At 27.7% G+C, this 18,841-nt stretch overlaps 1 protein-coding gene across 1 annotated transcript; it reads right to left on the reverse strand.

The window, feature by feature from the left end:
• Positions 1 to 1,743: 1,743 nt before the first annotated feature.
• LOC110662488 (transcription factor PRE3) lies at positions 1,744 to 3,338 on the reverse strand. The gene is made up of 2 exons (XM_021821453.2): positions 2,735 to 3,338; positions 1,744 to 2,105 (listed from the first exon to the last, which is right to left on the reverse strand). The coding sequence occupies exons 1-2, from the start codon at positions 2,861 to 2,863 to the stop codon at positions 1,956 to 1,958; spliced, it is 279 nt and encodes a 92-aa protein (XP_021677145.2). The 5' UTR covers positions 2,864 to 3,338; the 3' UTR covers positions 1,744 to 1,955.
• Between the last annotated feature and the right edge of the window lie 15,503 nt (positions 3,339 to 18,841).

The raw sequence follows: 18,841 nt of genomic DNA on the forward strand, positions 1-18,841 counted from the left end.
ATACTTAAAATTAAGGGCTTTAATTTGTTAAGCCTAATAGAAACCTTATTTTAATAATACTGCTTGTTAACTCACAAGCTAATCAATTAATTGAAGATTTTTTTTTAAGTAAATTATAAGTATCTCTTAACTCATTAGATTAGATTTGTTCGCATTGGAAAAACCTATTATGGGGTAAAGTACTCTCAACCAACATTTTTTTCATTCACTATTTTACTTAAAATACAGAGTCTTTCACCGCTCGTACCAATCCAGTTGGTAATAAAAGACTTCTTAATTCTTATTTATCCTTCTAAAAAATATAAATGCCCAATTAATTTCTTTAATCAATTGCACACAAATGCTGCTTGAATATAAACTCTTACCATTATTATTATTATTATTATTATTATTATGTGTTTTTTTAAGAGAAATTATTATATCTCTCTTGATTCTTTAATGTATTCTACTTTTTATGAGCAAGGGAATGAATAAATAATAGTATATATCACTCGATTTAGTGATTATGTAAATCAAATATTTATGGGTTTTTTTATATAAAAAAATAAATAAATAACAGTATATTTTGCATTATAAAGTTATAGTGGAGGACAAGTCAATCAAGGGTTATCAGGATGCAGCTTTTGTGCTTATTTTATAGTGCAAGGAGGAGAAGTACCCATACTCCCAACAAAGAAGAAGATTATACAGAAAAACTCTCTCTATATATATACCCTATACAGAAAAACTCTCTATACATATATATACCCCATACTCCCAGCAAAGATGGAGAGTAACTCCCTGTACTTTTCTCTTTGTTTATATGGTTTTCTAGATGCTCTTTTTGGGAACTGTTAAGTTCAATATTATTGGTGGTTTGGCCTTCAGATGGGGACTCACACTGCACAACAGACTCCAAGATTTGCCCAACAAATCTATCACACATATTCCTCAGCACTTTATTATGTGAAGCATTTTAATTATTAGTATAATTCCTAATTTTGCAAAATATATGTTGATATATTTAAAATGAAAGAATTTTTTTTTTAATTTAAAAAAAATTATTTTAAAAGAAATAAAAATAAGCATATGATTGTGTAAGAATTTAATTAAATTTTTTTTTATAAATATTTTATTTCAAAGAAAATCTGCGTAATACTCTCAAATTTATAACTAATTAAGCATACTAATTATGATACTAATACAACTAATTAATGAGAGCCGGCCCATAAATTTCAAAATAGCAAATGTGTGGTATATGCATGTGCATTGTTTGAAAATAAGAACACAAGTTGGGTTGGAGAGCATCACATGAACTCCACGCATTAGTTCTAATGTCAAACAACTTTTCATCTTAATATCAGTATACTATCTCAGTATTAAAACATGCATTAAATATGATTCCTACCTTTAAATAATTACCATTACTATATTGTATATTTAAGTCAACAAAAATGTTGATTTAGTAGAAAGAGACCCATTTATTTCGATATAGTGTAGATGTATTTTCACTCATGTTCATATAGAATTTATTATCTTCATCTAAGGAAAATTTATATTTTTATGAGAAGTAATACACTATTCAGTTACATTCTAACCCAAACCATGAGATGCATATGCAAACTCAAGGATACGTTGAATCTTCAAGCCGCTAGAATTTTTTTTTTCATTGGAAGTCGAGCCCGTGTTATGTGTTGGAACTATTTTATATATATGGCTTCCAGTGGATCCTATCAATGAGTTAGAAATTGGCTCGAGTTCATATGTCAGCAAAATGGAAGGCCCTCTTTAGTATATTCCTCAGCCTGATAAAGCTTGCGAAAAGGATTTTTCTAATTATTAAACAAGCACTACATATTCATGATCAGTAGGTACTTTAGCTAGTGATGATAAAAAACTAGAAAGAAAGATATAGAAAAGTACAAATTAGGAATTAATTAAAGAGGATGAAAGCGAAACGAGCAATTTTCTTAGCTCTATTGGGTAAGTAAGTTCCTAATTATGGCAGCCTGGGCAGTGTCTGTAGTTGCCAATAGCTCAGAAAGCCGCTCGCTAAGATCATCAACCTCTCTGTGCAAGCTTCTGATACAGTTGCATGTGTCCTGCAAAACCTTGGCAGCTGAAACCTGCAATTAAACAATCAATTTTTTTTTTTAATATTAATAAAGCTCTAATTAATTTCTTCCATCCAATTAATTAATGCCCTTCTTTGGTTGATGCCTCTTGGAAATGAATTAATTAAGTCAAATGAATTAATTACAAACTAGATTACACTTTCAAAGGCAAAAATTACATAATTAATTACCTTGAACAAAAGTATGGATTTTTTTTTTATAAAAAAAAAAAAGAAAAGAAACTTGAGTGTAACAAAATTGCACCTCCAGCTTTCTGTATGGGCTTACTTTTCCATTTCCTAGTTCTAGGTTTCCTGTTATGGTTCTTTTAGATGGATAAATAGAGAAAGATTCTTTGAAGATTGAGTAAGGAAAATAAATTTGAACTAATAAAGCATACTCCGTGAGTAAATCTCAAGTTTCTTTTTCCTAATGGAACAAAAAGGGCTATTTCAAGTCATTCTATTGAGTACTGCCGAAAGCATAAGTATGAATCATTAGAGGTCCAAAACCTTTGATTTGTAAACTTAGAGATACCTAATTAATAAAGGCTACATAAAAAGGGAGTTTAAGTTAGGCTAAAAAAAGGAGAAGCCGACCTAAAAGGAAGAAGAGTAGTGAGAAGTACAAAAGCTATATACCTTGTCCGAACGCCTATTGCCAATCTCAGGAAGAAGCTGTTGCAACTTACTAACAAGATCCAGGATCTGATCATCTGTGATTCTTGAACTCCCTGATGATGGTCTTGATCTCGATCTTCGGCTAGACATCTTAATTTATATGTCAAAAACTGTATAAGCTGTTATATAGCTTAATTAGAAAAGAGAAAGAAACCCGGCAGGACACTGAAGCTGGTGAGGTATCAAGAAGGTGATGGCTCAGAAGAAGTATAAAAGGAGGGAAAAGGTGGAGAAAGAAAGTGAAGAAGAGACAGGTTATTATGGAAGAAGTGATGATGGGTGGTTTGAAGATGAAGTAGATATCAGAGGTAGTGGAGAGAAGAGTTGCATGGGAGAAATAGGCGGGCAAAGAGTATTTAAATAGGGCTTTTGGAGAGACAATGTGTGTTTGAGGGAGAGATTTCTAGAGATAGGCCATGCTCTCTGCTGTGTTCCCAAGTAGAAGTTTGATCTCAAGTTAGTCTTTCTTTATGAGAGGGAGAGAGAGAAGAGGAGCTTGGTTTTGGGCTAGCAAGTGTGTGCCAGTCCTCGCTGTACACGCAATACCATGTTGTTTTAATACTGCTCTTCCCATTGCTAACGGCTAAGCGCAGTCGCCACGTAAATAATATTCTCCCCGTCTCGTTTTAAATGTTGTTTTAATTTTTATTTTATTTTATTTATTTTTAAATTAAGAAAATATTTTATTTTTTAATTTTATTTTTATGTATTGTAATCTTAGATGTATTTATTTTTTTATTATTATTTTTTATCTTAATTTAATAATAAGAGTGCTTTAATAAAGTACTAATATTTTTCTGTAAAAATAAATTATTTTTAATTTGTATTAAAAAATCTTAAAAAATATTTAAAATGGAATTGAGAAAATAATAGTAATTAAAATCCATTTCTTTTTTTGTCCAAAATTTGATTTTTTTTTTTGAAAATGTTGATACTTATTAAATAGGGTCATGGTTAACAACGCAGAAAATGTGAAATTAATGTGCTAATTAAATATATCAAAATTCTATAAAAGAAATCCTTCACGATATATAATATGTATTTCTTTACAATAATTAATATATATATATATATATATATATATATATATATATATATAATTATTTAATTTCGATAGAATTATTCTTTTTAATTTTGGAGAAGCTTAATTTTGGCACCTTTATTTATTTATTTATTTTTATCAGGTTAGTACCTTTAAACTGATTGGCTATGTATTCTCCAGCAACAGCCAAATCAGGGGTACTTGAGAAAAAGGTTTAGTGGCTGACTGGTCAAACGCAGAAAGCGAAACCAACACACCATGTTCTTGTGCGAAGCAGATGCACACCACCGCACGTGGTTTCTCGGATGCCCAAGCGTTAAACCGACCCGGTTCTACGGCAGAGATTTTTTTTTTTTAATTAAAAAAGCTTTGCTCAATAAAATAATTAAAATATTGCGATATACTTTCCTCTCTGTTTCCCTTAATTTACTATGTTAAGTTTCTCTGTTAAGGGTCATTGTCATTTTCTTGTTCGTTGGGTTGGCTATATACAGTGAGAGGGTTTATATTACTCTGGCTCACTAACATCTCCGAGATCTGCTTTACACCACGGTTAGAAGGTCATCCTATTGGCTTAGCATGCCAGGGAGCTCTACAACGACACTCCTCATTGTTGTTGAGTTGAGATTCTTCATTTCTGTTGAGGAAGATGGGGGTATTCTTGTTGAGCTAAGGAATTGTGGGGTGAAGGGCATTTAAGCCCTTTGCGATGCAAGTGTTATTCAGTTAACTTCGGTCTTTGCACAGTGCCTATGGCGACAGCAATCTTGGGGATCAACGTGCGTGTCTGCTTTATTTCTATCTAGTTCTCTAAGGGTCTCTTAATGGGAATGGGTTTAGTTAGTGGTTAGGTCTAATTTAGCTGGAGGCGGGTTTGTTTTAATGGACTGATTGCTGTTGTATCTGTATGTGCCCTTTTTTTTCCTCTTTTAGTGTATTAAAACTCAATTGTAAGCTTGCTTTGTGGGCTTTCAATGCAACTTCACATAAAAAAAAAAAAATTCAAATTCTCCATTTTTATGAGAGTTGTTATGTTTATTTATTTATTTAGATTAATTTTATATACATTTTAATTAATTCACCCTTCTCGATAAATTTAATTATTTTTAATTTAATACGTATTTATAATATATTGACGAAGTGAATTAAATCTAAAATGATATATAATAGCTACCACAAATAATTTTATTAATTTTTCTACATTTTAAATATAATCTTTTTATTTATACAATTTTGAAATTTATTGCTTTTATAATGAAAGCTTTTTAAGAGAAGCTTATATCATTATATAGTTCACTAATTATTTACTGGTTCATTAAATTAATCTCCTTTAAACTTAAAAAAAATACTTAACTTCATGTTTAACAGTGCTATGCATTATCAAATCATTCATATGATACCTAGATTTCCTCCCTGTATGATCCATCTATCCCTACTTTCTAGTAATAAAAACAGAATTGAAGAACTGAAGGTAGAGCAGGACATGCCATTAATAGCCGCCATAAAATGAGGTCCAACAAGATTTGAAGTGGCATCAAATTCAGTGAAAGAACCCTCTGGCATCTCATATGAAAAATGCAAGAGAAAGGACAACAAGCTCTTTTTTTTATATTGCATGCATGTGCTGTGTTATAATTATATTATATAACTTCAACTACTATAATTCCAACCACCAAGATTCCTAGCTATTTATAGATGTTCTCATTAATTTTTTTTTTTAGCTAGGAAACAAACACTGTTATTGATTTTTTTTTTTTTTTGCATGCATGGGATCATTTACATATAGAGATCATTTTCAATAATTAATTTCCCTGCAAACTGTACGTATATAAACCTTTATTTGATTATGTATGGCTTTGGCTGCCGTAAAGCATACAGTAATTTGCAAAAGTTTGAGCCTCCAAAATTGCAGTTAGGCATAAAATAATTAATGGTTATAAAAGTGGACAAATTTCTCTTATTTTCACCAATTGATGGTTCTTCATTAGCTATCCCATTTGTGGACAAAATTTATTTATTTCCAATTAATTAATTATCTAATGTCTATTATTATTTAATTAGTAACATTATTTTTTAATTAATATCAAGAAAATAAATTATTGTTTAGGACTTCAGGTGGATCCGTTGTTAATTTCCACAGCCATTTCTTGGCAGCCAGCTTAATTAAGTATTATTAAGGGCACCATTATTCAGTTATTGGGGGTGCAATTAACATTAAGATGTCTTTTGATTCATTAGATGCTTTATAGCGAGACTAGAAAATTAAATGAATAATATTTTCATCTACCAAAATCTTGACAACTGCAGGCATAGAAATAGCCCATCATGGGGTTTCGCAGAATCAATAATTAGAAGACATACAGTTCTTCGTTTGAGTTAATTCTTGAAAATATCAAAATATGGAAGGAATTAACAATGGCTTTTCCATGTGCACGTATGCATGATGCAGGAGCAAGATTCAGGATTGATTGATGATCAGAGGTTATATATATATATATCATATGGCAAATTTTAATTAAAGATGGAGAGGTTGATCAGCGTGCATCACGGAGCACATGAGCTTGGATCCAATGGACAGCGAGGACTGTGCTCAAAGTCACGAGGAAACCTTGTTTGTTTAAGTTTCTTTCAAATCCAGTGGGCAAGGAGCAAGAGGATGAGAATATATATATATATATAATTTTTTGACGGTCCAAGAAAGATATAGAAATTGATCTTCTTAGCATATGATTTTGTACTGTTTTTCTTATATTATAATCATCTTTATGTTCTCATAGGTCTTTGTTTAATGCTTCAATGTGTAGATATTTATTTATATATCTTCTCTAAGTTGGTGAAGGAGAGAGAAGGCCATTGTTAGATATGATTGAGCTTAAATTAACGTGCTTTTAACCGTCAAGTTTAACTAGATAACAACCACCAAAATGTAATTTTTGGATTTTTAATAAAGCTACATGCGTCTTAGTAATGCTAATTATAGTCAGAGCTTTCACTCCTTTATATGTACATTAATAGTGTAAAAAAAATATTCAAAAAGCTTTTTTTATAAATTGTTAAATTTAATTTTATTTAATTTGAAAATGAAGATTTATTGAATTTAAATTAAGTGCAAATAAAAATAATAATAATAAAAAAATGCATTGATCTCACCGACCATGCAAATCTATAAAAGGAGAATTAATTCTTTTATTTTGGAGATTTTTTGTTTTTTTGTCCAAACTTGGTTAATCGTTAATTCAAGATATAATATATAGTAAAACTTATTTACATAGACATATGAGTCTTACATATTTATATTTTAAGCCAATAATTAATCGAGTTTAACTAATAATTTCTCTTATTTATATATAGGTAAGCAAGTAATGTCACATGTATTAAAAAAAAGTGAATTTGTAACTGATTTTTTTCTGTTGTAATTAACAATAAAATTTGCAATTAATTTATGATTTCGTTACAATTTCAAAATAAAATTGTGGGGGCTAATATTAAATTCGTTTTTGTTAACAATAAAAATTTTTATTTATTGCTAAAATTTATTATCAATTGAGATTATAAAAAATTTAAATATATAATTAACAATTAATGTAAAAATCTATTGTTGTTATCAACTAATTTTTAAATTTGTAATTAATTTTGTAATGAATTTATTAAATAATAATTAATAGCGTAACTGTAATTCTCGTAGGTTACAAATTATTCGTGTAGTGTAATTATGTAAGTAACGGTCGAGTCATTTATGAATGGGAAAAATAATTAATAATTATAATTTTTTAATAATAAATTTATTATATGGAATAAATTTTTATGAAATATTTATTTTTTTTTATTTTTTAAATTGTTCAACTATCCGTCTTAATATTAAAAGACTAAATATTATCTTTTTCAGATGGGATGAATGAATCGCCTGCGATAATTCGTGATTACGACTCATTGAGACGCTTATGACTCAGTGATAAATTTTCTTATGGAATGAGTTGAATCAGGAAACCGCTTAACCGGTTAAAGAGTAACGAACGTTATATTTAGACGGTTTTTTTTTTTTTTTGCAATTTAAAAAAAAAGAACGACGTGGAAAAACAGTGCACGCTTAGGACATAGAAGTAGAATATATCTTCTCTTCCTTCCATGAGTAGGGGGAAAGAGATCAGCCTTATTTAAATTTAATTAATTATAAAAATATACAAAACATAAATAAGATATAATATTGCCTTACACATGTATGATTCCATCGATTATCTATTCATTTTTGTTACAATATAGGTTTTTTTTTATTTTTTTTTCTTTTAATTGTTATGAGATAGAGTAAGCTTAATTATATTGAATTAATAATTTATTAATTTCAAATACTTATATTCTGATATATATATAAATATATTTGGTTTAATTTAAAAAATTATAAATTTTATTTAAAAAAATAATTATTTTATTAATAAAATTCAGAAAAAACTTAATGGATTATATCTAAACAAAATCAGACTAATAGATTTTTTCAATATACTCAAATCTAAGACCTAAAGTATTAAAAGAAAAAATCTGGATCAATATCAAAAAATAAAATATCACGTATCACTAAAATATTATTGACCTTACTATAAAATAAAGTTGATTTTATTATAAAATATAATTTCTTAATTTTTGAACAATCGAGTGATGTATTTGAAAATTTTCTTTTTCATTAAATAGTGTGCTTTGGCTTTGTCATTTATTATTTATTAAGAAAAAAAAAAAGGAAATTGTAACAATTTAATTTGAAAAATAGTTAAAATGAACATCTCGAAAATTCTAAAAATTTAAAATCATTACAAACTCAAAAACCTCCCCGTAAAGCTCCATATATATATATATATATTTCTGGTCGTGACTCCACTATCACTCCCCGATTATTGCTTGCAATCCTTACTCACGGCTCTCATGGAGTGGGTCTAGGGTTTGAAAGAAAAGTAGGTTTGGATAATGGGGATGGGCAATACTAATAGAGGGAGAAGGCCGTGGATCAATTCCTAATAGGAGAAGAGAGAGTTGATAGTGATTACTAACTCAAGTCAATAGATTTTTCCCAATATACTCAACCTTAAGCACGACATATTAAGTGAAAAAATTTTAGCTAAGTACACAAAAGAAGGTACAAGATTCAATAAGTAAAGAACAAGCAAATACAAAAAGACATCTAGATGTATAACGCCCTTAAGGGCTGGCTAGACAACACTAATAGGAAGCTATAAAGTGAAGATTTAGAAGCCATCAAAGCAAAGCTACAAAATCAAATGACGATTTAAACCTTATATTGCAAGTGTGTTAGCAACAAAATTTGATTCACGAGGAGAATGGCTGAAGATGATGCGAGGGAGTGTATCTATAGAACCAATAATTGCATTAACTATTGAAGATAACCTCCATGGTGTTGAATTTGGATTCTTAACCCATGAAATGGCATTGTGCGAATCTGAATCAACAAAGATTGAAGGAGTAGACATAGAATAGCAAGCCAATTATTCACTAATTAACCCATACACTTTATAGTTTTTTTAGACCCACCTATACATAATTTCTTTCTTTATTATTGGTTTACCATTTCGGGTAAACTAACCTATATGAAATATCGGATGTAGTATATGATTTTCTCCATTTCAAACATGAAAAACTCTTATGTGCACTCAGGTGTATGTACACCCAACTAATACAAATTTAATAAATCACAATTTTAAATAGACTTTTTCATGATTTTATATAGGATCTACCATGTTTTTATGTAACATGGTAATAGATTGATTTAAATATACACACCGAGTGTATATAAGACTTACTCGATGTATAGCCACGTTGACCGGAACCAAACCTAATAATAGAATTATAAAAATTAACTAGTTTCTGTAACAATTACTAAAACTAAAACTTTGCGCTAAAATCACAAAAAGTGTCAAAGTTCATGGGGTTTTTTTTTGCAATTAGGCCAACATATTTAAATCTATAATATCCATACCCTTATTACCCTATAATAATGCATGAAGGCCAGATTGTTTTAAAGTAAAGATTTTGAGGAAAAAACCATATTGTAGTAATAACCTCTATTACAGAAAATTACAACTTCAATAAACAAAGAGAAATTCAACAAAGGATTACTCAATTAATTAATAACAATTTTATATGATTGAAATATAGTTAATTTCAAGTTGCAAATTTTTGTAAAATATTGCAAACTGGCAATGTATATATATTATTAATTAGCATGCTAGAAAGTCCAAACTATAAATGGTTGTCCTGAATCTCGCATTCAGAGAAGTCTCCAAGTTTTTTGTAAGAAAAAATTGGGCTGACTCACATTGGGAAACAGTCAAATCTTTCCTCCCGTTCTGCATCAACAATAGAAAATTGTAACAGCACCTCGAAAAAATAAAATTAAAAAAAAAAGGAGAGGTTTTGGATTCTCCTTCCCCGTTAACTAATGAAAAACTTAAGCCAAAAAATCTATTTATTTTCTTATTAAAAAACTGCTTTTTTTTTCACAATTATTTTTCATATTTAAAAATTAACTAAAATTTATACATGATTTTCCCTTTTCTGCATATGTAATTTCCATGTAATATTTAATTATATAAGAGTGTGATATCTTAATTTTGAAGACCCATTTGAAATTAAGGTTATGCTCATAGACGCGTGAACCTAACTGGGGACTGGGGTGGGGTTCCATAAAGATGATTACTCTATCTAACCCAAGCTTTAGTTTATTTTGAGTGAGCTCCGACAAAATGAAAAAAGAAAGGAAGTTTGAGGATTGATGATTGATGCCTCACTCTCACCTGATCAATATTGGGCTTCCCTTGAGGCCCTTTTTGCTCTGGCTTTATTCATACAAACAGTACACAGGTCTTTATAATTCCATCTTTATGGGCCAATTTCAGAATCCAAAAGAAGGTCAGGCCAGAAAGTGGAGAATATATATAATATAAGCTGAAACGAAATCAAAGCCTGGTTGAACTGTAACGTCCTCCTCCATCGTTCTATATATTCGATATAGGTGTTTTTATTTCATTTGGTGCTCTTCAAAACCACAAAATGGTATTGTGAACAGTTGGATAACTTGGGTCCTGTATTATTGCTTTAAAAGATAATGGCTGCCTGCAAAGCTTGGAAAATGAATCTCAATTATTCAAATCCTCTGTCAAATGTAGTTATCATTTCCAGATACCGTTTATTAGCTAGTATTCTAAACGCTTCTCTCTCTAATAGTAGAGACAGAATTTTTCTCTCGTTCAGTTCTTTCCTTTGAGGCACTCAACCTCTTTTTCTTGTTGGTAAGTGGTCTTCCGTGCCTCGGTAATGGGTTTTGCCCTCTCCACCTTGCTGGTGGGTTGTGTGCATAAATAAGGTTTGGTTATTGGTTTTGTTAGTAGATCACAGGCTACAAGGAAGAGGTTATTTGTGGATCTGCCTTGTTGGGTGTGTTTGCCTGCAGATTTTGAACTTCATGGTTGAGAATTTCTTGATCTTGATGGTGAGTTTTTGTGGTGATCTTCGTTTTTCTCACTAAACCTTTGCTTGGATTGAGGGGTGACAGTGATAAGTGAAAGTAAGGGATGGTTTTAAGAAATTTTATTGAGGGGCCCTTTTCAATTTATAACCCATTAATTTAGTAAGTTGGAAAGGGTTGAAAAAATTTTTATTTTTTAATTTTTTATATTATTTATATTAATTTTAAAAAAATTTTAAAATATTATTTTTTATTATAAAATAATAAATTTTATAAAAATAATAAAATTATTATTTTTATATTTAAATTTATTTTTTAATCTCATCTAATTAAACAAAATAAAATTATAAAATTTTTATTTATATTATTTTTTTTTTAAATATAAATAAAATTATTATCTTATCATCCATATTTTTCTTTACTTTTCCTTACCTCATTTTACTGACTCTTCCTTAATCTCATCCAAACAAACGTAAGGATAGGTATCTAGATGACGCTACGGCACCATTTATGCGGCCTCGCGATCCCTTCAAGCCAAGCAGATGCATTATGGCCATAGCTCTTCACCCTCTATATTGTTGCTTCCTAGACCGTGGCCTCTAGGTTTTGCTGAGTTCTAGCTGGTGGCTGTTCCTTTATTCCCGATTCCAGAGTTGTTGTTATTGGGGACCTACTCTTTCAGACGTCATAGACATGCTAGAAACCCAGCTATGCTTCAGATAAATGCGTCTTCCCCGGTTTTAGTCTGGCTGGATGATTCGTGCAGAACAGAATGTCCTTTTTTCGATCCGCGGCGGGACAAGTTTCTACTTTCCGAGACAAGATCCATGTTTGGGCCGGGGCCTTAATGTTTGGCTGGGTTGGATCCTTGTTTTGCTAGAGCTAAGCTTTAGGCTAAAGGCCTCTCATGTACTGGGCTTGAAGCCCTTTTCTGGCAATGAAACCCATCTATCTTCATATTAAAAAAAAAAGGACTTTTTATAATTAAAAATTGAAGTACCTAAACATTCTAATGATAAAGCAGACTTGAAATTTTGCCCGAGTTTTAGATTCAACCTCTGCTAAATGGGCAAAGAATATATAGTTTTTATTAACCAAGAATAGTATTATAGTTGTAATCTTGATTAGATAAATAATTAAATGATGTGGTTTCTACTTTCCTACTGTTTACTTTTGTCTCTGCATTGTTTAGGATTATAAAAACTAAGCAAGTGATGCTCAAGTGGTTTAAAGATGATTTAATTAATATCAAATTAATTCATCAAAGATGAGGAAATTTACGGGTTTTGGCTTCTGATGGAAAGAGATGTCGTCTAAATCAAGCCACGGTAGTTGAAGCAAATACATAAATTAAAGAATCTGGATTCCATTTTGATTTGTAGATATTATACACATTTCTTCAGAATCAATCAGCTAGAGATGACACAAAATCAGGGACCGTCACCTTACAGGTGGTCGCTGCACTTGCATTTCAGGCTATTATTTACCTAATTAATAATTGGGGCTATGTTGGATTTGATACTATATAATATAATATAACATAGTATAATAGAATTAATATTATAATATAATACAATATAATTATCATATTTAATTATAAAATAGTATAATTAACGATAACTTTTCTTTTAATATTTATTTTATTTCTGATAGTAATAAAAGTGACAATTGTTCTGATGACAAAGTATGTTATTAATTAGTTTTTGCCATCAGTCCTATTTTGATCCAAAATTAGACTAAATTAGCCAATTTTGATTTGGTTCAAAGTTGGTTTATATCAAGTCAGTTTATTTTGATTTTGATTTTGAGTTAGACCAGCTTGATTCCAAGCTAGAACTAGATTAGCGTCATGATTATTTTACACCTGAGTATGATGCAAGCTAGTTTCGGAGCTGGATCGGAATTGATACAATCAAACCTAAAATCAAAATTAGTCAACATTTTACAAGGCTAAATTGAATTCGACCCATCTTGTGTGATGGCTGACCCTCCATTTGAGTTAAATTGAATTGAAACTAGTGGTTAGTTGAACAATCTACTCAAATTTAAAAATCACTTTTTTTTAAAGAGAGAGAGAAAAAAAAAAATCATTAGCAGTGGTAACGACATTGAAATATAGTTATGAGTATGAGCCGAAGTAGAATTATTTTCATCCCTTTTAGATTATATCAGAATAGGCAATTTCTATTCAATTGAGACTATTTTTTCTTAATTTTAAATAAAAAATTTTAAATCATGACAGAAGAATGTTAATAAAAATTGAAACTCCCATAAACGATATTCTTATTCATTGAAAAAAATCTTTGATAATAATATTAATTTTAATTATTCCTGTATGTAAATTAAAAAAATATATATTAAAAATATGAATCTTAAGCGAGTCATGTTAGTTTGACGTCCAGCTCTATCCACGATTATTTAAAAGCAAGCCTTCTTCAACTCCACTCGATGGTTTTGATCCTTTTCCCCTCCCTCACACGTCGATGACAATGATAAGTTTCCTACGATGATAGAGTTCTCATAGAGGAGTTGGCTGGATGAGGACCCAGAACATAAATCCGCTAGATAAATAATATGCTTAAGTAAAATAAGTTTTTTTTTTAAGGAGAAAATTTGACATTTCATTAATAAAAATAATAAGATAAATAAAATATAATGTTCTCACAAGAGAAAAAAATATAAATATATATAATTAAAATATTCTGTTCATATATGACTGAATAGAGTAAAATAACTTTCTAAGTACTAACTGGTCCTTTTTTATTTTGGACGACCAAATAAAACTTTTATAATATTGCCTTTTTGAAAATTTATTATATTTATAATCTATAGAAAATATGAAACCACCGATTGTCAATTGAGGAACAAACCGCACTACCAAGCTCTATTGATAGAAGAGTATTACTCATACTTGAGTTTCTAACCAAAAGAAATTATTATTTTGCTAAAAAAAAATTAATGATCTACGCTACATTTTGAATTTTCAAATAGCTTATTTAAATATTAAAAAAATGAACAAAATCCCACTAAGGGATAAAAATAAAATCTTATAAAGAGGAGAAAAAACAAAACTTCAATAATGAAGAAAAATAGGACTCTAATATTGAGAGAAAATCTCAAATCAATTTCTAAATGATACAAATTTAAATATAGAAAATTCAAATCTATTCCAAACGGATACAGATATGAAAGATTATTAAAAAAAGAAATAAAAAAAAAGTAATAAAAGAAAAAAAGAAATCAATCTAGAGCCGCCATTAATAAAAAATTCACCGGTGATTGTTAAAAAAAATCTGAAAACAAAAAAAAGAGAGAAAAAAAAGGAGAAGAGAGGAGCGTAAATTTATTCTTATTTAGATATAATTTTATACAAATTAAATAAATAAAGATATATTTCACATATAAATTAATAAATTTTATATAAAATATATATTTTTCATATATTTAAGAATTTATGAAAACCGTGCCTGAAAAAGAATGGTAATTACAAGTGACAATTAATTAAAAATTTCAATTTGTAAATAAAAAAAAATATTAGCAAGTAAATTAAACAAATCAGCCAACAAGTAAATTATGCCTGTGATTGATAACCCCATTATTGAACAGGGATTTGGGAAGCAGGGCATGGCATCCTGTATCTTAGCAAAAGCAATGGTTGGGATATCGCGGAAATTATTTTATTTAAATTTAAATTTAAATTTAATTAATATTTTTAAAATTCAAATTTATCTTAAATATTTTTAATTATTCGAATTCGTTTTAAATCTAATTATTATTATCTAGAAAATATTAGAACTCATTTAATTTTATATATTTTAATTAAAAATTTATATAAAAAATTATTTTTATTATTAATAAGTTATATTTTAGGAATTTAATAATTTCATAAAATATTTTAATTTTATTTTATATAAAATAAAATATATAAAAATTTGTAAATATTATTGTAAAAATATAATTTTTATATTTAATTAAATATTTATATAAATGAATTTAGATAATAAATAACTAACATGAAAAATCTGAACTAATTAAAAATATTAAATTTCAATCATAAACTCAATTATATATTAATTAAATCTATCCGATTAGAATTTAATGGGATCTAGTACTGATAAAATCTCAATTTGTTACCATTTTTATTGTGTTAAGAAGATATTTTATATAAAATTGTTAAAGTTGGTTCACATTTTAAGGAGATGACCAATTTTTTAAAGTAATTATATGGTACAATAATGATTTCATGTAGAATATTTTACACATGAAAAATTAATAGAAAATAAACATGTACATACAAGTGGACCATATAAAATTATAATTACCAAACAATCATCAACCAGTTTTTTTTTTTTTTAAATTGTAATTGAATTTGTATATGTGTTAAGCCTTATTAACTTGTTATTCCATATAATATGCCTACATGTAATAACAACTTTATAATATAATTGCTCAATTTTTTAGGGCCTTTTGCATTCAGCAAGCCAAAAGGAGGTTTGTAAGGCAAGAAAGTATCTTACTGGCTTCACTTGTATTAAAATATTGGAAAGAAAAAAATTTAATTAAATTCTCACACAATTATTCTTAATTTGTATTTATTTAAAAATAAAATTATTTTAAAATTTAAAAAAAATTGAATTTTTTTTTTCATTTTATATAAAAGAATTGATAAAAATAAATAAATTAAATTAAATTCTTGTAAAATTTAGATTTCAAATAGGAGGATAAGGATGGAGGAGACACTGGACATTAGGAAGATGAAATAAATGATTTAATTGACATGGAGAAAATAAGTAAATTATGATTATATTTCAGACAATTCAATATTTGAAGCCAAGAACTCAGAGTGCAAAAAAACTAGAACATATAATTGTGTAGGGAACAATGATTGGTGAAACAAGAACATGTACTCCAATTTGATAATAAAAAGCAGCAAAAGCAATCTGAAATGTGAAGAAAGTAAAAGGGTAATTGAAGTCCTTTGTTTCCTCTTTGGGTTGAGACAACCAATGCATTTGGGTAGAAGAAGTAAAGCCTAAAATATAATATTAGTTGTGGAGATAAAAACTCCACACCAAGCCCATCACTCATTTTAAATGTGACCCTAAATTAATTAACCTCAAAATTAAATTAATTAATAAAAGGGGAATAAACAGATGAAAACAAATAATCCACAGGCTTTTGTGTTGTATTGAATTAAATAGAGCAAGGATTGCACGTGAATTTGTCTAAAACTGCGAACTGCACAATTAAGAAAGGGAGGAGGAAAGCGAAAGTGAAGAAATTGATTGCTAGGAGAGGTGTCAAGTGGGTTTCATAGGTGGCAATGTTTCAGAAACAGAAGAGCATGCCTGCCATGCAATACATAACCATTTTCCTTGCACAGCTTCTCAGCCATTTGGTGCTCAGTTTGTATCAAAACCTGCCATTTGGTGCTTCTGAGAGAGATGCTCTTTTTCATTTCAGTTATTTCAATAAAATGTTTATTGCAGTAATAAAATTCACTGCAAGAAAACTCAAATTTAATATTTACAGAATTCATTATTGGGAGACAATATAAATTGCAAAAACAGACATAAAAATGTACCCAGATAATTTTTTTTTAAAAAAAAAAAAGTTAAATTTTAATATAAAAAGAGTGATGTCATTATCATTTAAGACCATGAAGTCATTTGAACCTTTTGATTAGGCTAATTGTGGCTGATAAAGATGGCCATGAGCAACCAATGAAACAAATCTAGAGGAGTAAGTATGATAATTATAACAAATCTCTACATAAAATGTACAAGAAATCATAGCAGATAATCATCATTTATTACCATCAATATAAATGACAAAAGATTAAATTCCCATAATATGAAAGGATAATACTCAAATAGGTAAAGATTTGGTTCAAGAATTGGAATAGAGAGGAGCAATTGAGGATTTTGGTGGTATGCATACAGGGCAATGAATGATAGAATCTAGAGTGAGGTAATCAATTGAATGCTGAGATTATGAGGAAAATAAAAAGGAAGAAAAAGGGAAGCCAAATTGGATATGAAAATCAATACAAAGAGACAAAGGAATCAAAGCAAAACTCCAAATTAACAACATCATATGCGTGTGGATTTGCATTTCATTTAAGGAAAACGTCAAGTTGACGGTTTCATTAACAAATTATTTGGTGAAAAGAGAACAAATTAAAGTTATACAAGGAAGAGAAAGTTAAAAAAATAAAAAAAAAATTATATATATTATTTCTCAAAAAAATATATACATTTTTTTAAAATTTTTAATACATGCATTCCTCTAATATTTGGTAATTTGGTTTTGAGAAATAAAATTTATTTATTTGGTAATTTGACACGTTGCCCACACATATATTTTAAAATATTGATTTATTTATATAATTAACATAAAATATTTAAAATAATATAAATGACATGTTGCACACGCATACATTTTGAAATATTGATTTATTCATATAATTAAAATAAAATATTTAAAATAATATAAATGACACACTGCATACGCATATATTTCATAATATTGATTTATTTATGTAATTAAAATAATATAACTTTTCTTTTACCATAGATTTATATGTTAATAATTAAGAAAGAAAAATATGTAGACACAATAAAAAGAATTAATAATGCAAATATATATATATATATATATTGGTTTTATTAGGATGATTTTGAAAATAATTATAGCTAGGGATTAACTACTAAACTAGTCATTGTATCTATGCATTGCGCCAATTATTTATTTATTTTTTTATTTGAGTAACATATTTAATAAGTATTTTTTCATTTTTTTTAAATTATATTTTAAAATTTTAATAAATTATAATTTAAATTTAAATTTTAATAAATAAATAAATTGGATAATAGATTATATCAAGAAAGTTGATTAATAAATTATTTTTATTATTCTTTAAATTAATTGACATCTATCAAAAAAAATATAAAGAAAGTAAAAACAAACACATACGTCTTTTGAAGTATAGTTCTTAAAATTTTTATACTTTAAACATAAGAAATATTTTTTAAAATAAAATTTTAATTTTATAAATAATTTTTATTGAATAATTTTTTAAAAAATAATTCACTAATTTTTTAATATGATCAAAAATTTAATTAAAAAATATTGATTTTTTAGAGATATATAATATGATCAGTGGAGTTTTATAATATTTAAAATTATAAATTTAATAATTTTAAAATTCTTAAAAAATGTAATAAAAAAATTTAAATAAATTTAAATGATATAAAATAAGATTTTAATAGTTAAAATTTTAAAATAATATTTAATATTATAAGATTTTATATAAAAAATATAAAAATAAAAATAAAATAATTTATATGTGATCTTACAATTTTTTTTTACATTATGTTATTAGAAATATATTTTTTATATTTCATTTTATAAAAAAAGAAATAGTTTTTAAAAATAAAAAAAAAAACATATATAATTTCTTAAGGATAAGTTCAAATTGAATCACATATATCCAAAACCATTAAAATTAACACTAAAAAGTAAGGAAAAAAAAAAAGGGAAAGAGAGAGAAAGAAAA

Source organism: Hevea brasiliensis, chromosome 17, assembly GCF_030052815.1.
Source record: "Hevea brasiliensis isolate MT/VB/25A 57/8 chromosome 17, ASM3005281v1, whole genome shotgun sequence".
Lineage (NCBI taxonomy): Eukaryota > Viridiplantae > Streptophyta > Magnoliopsida > Malpighiales > Euphorbiaceae > Hevea > Hevea brasiliensis.

Coding starts and splice junctions, on each gene's coding strand:
- LOC110662488 (XM_021821453.2), bottom strand. CDS start 2,863: ATGTCTAGCCGAAGATCGAGATCAAGACCATCATCAGGGAGTTCAAGA. Junction 2,106..2,734: donor GCAATAGGCGTTCGGACAAG/GTATATAGCTTT, acceptor GTTTAATTGCAG/GTTTCAGCTGCCAAGGTTTT.